Source organism: Aplidium turbinatum, chromosome 2, assembly GCF_918807975.1.
Source record: "Aplidium turbinatum chromosome 2, kaAplTurb1.1, whole genome shotgun sequence".
NCBI classification, from domain to species: Eukaryota; Metazoa; Chordata; class Ascidiacea; order Aplousobranchia; family Polyclinidae; genus Aplidium; species Aplidium turbinatum.
Genome location: NC_137473.1, coordinates 7,175,728 through 7,177,364, shown reverse-complemented (window position 1 = coordinate 7,177,364; position 1,637 = coordinate 7,175,728). Strand labels below are relative to the sequence as shown.

Genomic DNA, 1,637 nt, shown 5'->3' with positions numbered 1-1,637 from the left:
ATGCGATGGTTGACCTTGTAGGTCTGCAGCTAACCGTGAAATTCGAGGTTGCGTGCTAGACAGAGCCAATCTTATGTCGTCTTCCACATCCATTCTATTTCTTTCCTACAGCTAGTAGCCTATAGGTTTTACAATAAGCAACATGATAGCAGGGGCGGATCTACCGGGTGGGCCTGATTGGTACAGGCCCACCCAGATTGACAGTGGGCCCACCCAAAATCAGATTCAAGAAAAAAAACATACTGTATTAATGTTTAACACTAGAACAACCAAGTGGCACTGAATTGTCTGTGGCATCACTATTGTCTGTGACTTAGCGAAACGTGAGCTGGTTGCAGTGTGTGTGCAATTCCTTCACGGAGGTGTCAATGGTGTCATCAAAGAGCGGGCAGTGGGCTTTGTTGCGACCGCAGACTTGTCCGCAAAATGAATATCAGAGAAAATTCTGGAGGTGCTTCAACCACTAGAATTGGATCCTGCTTAGGGAACGTTCAAATATAACGTAACTCCTTCAAGAGGGAGGGGGGGGGGGGGTATGCAAAGCGTTATGTTAGCGTCACATCGGGGGGGAGGGGGTTCAAGCAAAACGTTACGTAACGCTTTCGAGTACGGAATGGTAGTTTTTTGTGCTGAATTCGTAGTGAAAAAGCGTTACATGGGGGGGGGGGGGTTGAAAAAAACGTTACGTTGGCGTTGCATGGGGGAGGGGGAATCAAAAATTCGGAAAAAAAAAGCGTTACATAATATTTGAACGTTCCCTTAGTGTGTCGGGTTCTGTTTCGATGGAGCATCAGTCATGTCGGGGCACACGGGAGGGGTTCAGGTTATTTTGAAAGAAACATTTCCAAAAGCCATCTATGTACATTGCAACTCGCGTCGGCTTAACTTAGTGCTTTGCACCGATGCTAAAGCGTCTGGACATGTGAGCACATTTTTTACCGGGGCCCACCGACACTCTCGCTTGATGGAGATACAAAAGGAAATGCATCCCAACCGACAGACTATGGAGTTGGAGCGCTCATGTGACACCAGATGGAGTTCAAAATCAGGGTCAGTGCATAAGATATTGCAGTTGCTTGATGTATTGCTGGAGGCTCTGGCTGGCTTTTCCGAAACCAGTGGACAAACGAAAATAGAAGCAGAGCAGCTCCTGCAGGAGATGCAAACGAAAAAGTTCGTCTTCATGCTTGTGACTTTTTGCAAACTGTTTGAAAACAGCGATTTTGCCTCCAAGGGCCTGCAGAGCTCAACACTTTGTGTGACAGACTGTATATCACTGATTGAAACACTGAAAGCTACATAATTCAACTTTCCGCGGGGATTCGAAGGGTGACTTTGCTGACGTGCTCAAACTGACAGAAGAACTGATGGTAAAACATGAGATAACTAACTGGGACGTGGTTGCTTCTCGTGAACGCAAGCTGCCTTCGAAGTTTCACAAGTCTGTTGTCACCACAACGCTGGGAAAAACGTCGGCTGTCAAGAGCAATAAGGATTTAAGGGCGCTGTGGAACTCTATTCTTGACAGGCAGATAACGGAGTTAAACTGCCGCTTTATGGACGACACGTATGGATTAATGAGAGCAGCGGCCTCTCACTCACCTGGATCTTCCACTTTTAGCGAAAAAAAATTCTAA

General features: G+C 46.5%; 1 protein-coding gene across 1 annotated transcript; it reads left to right on the top strand.

Moving 5' to 3' along the window:
* Positions 1 to 982: 982 nt before the first annotated feature.
* Positions 983 to 1,637, top strand: LOC145788278 (uncharacterized). The gene is made up of 2 exons (XM_082600060.1): positions 983 to 1,189; positions 1,329 to 1,637. Exons 1-2 carry the CDS (start codon positions 983 to 985, stop codon positions 1,635 to 1,637), a joined length of 516 nt encoding a protein of 171 aa, XP_082456186.1.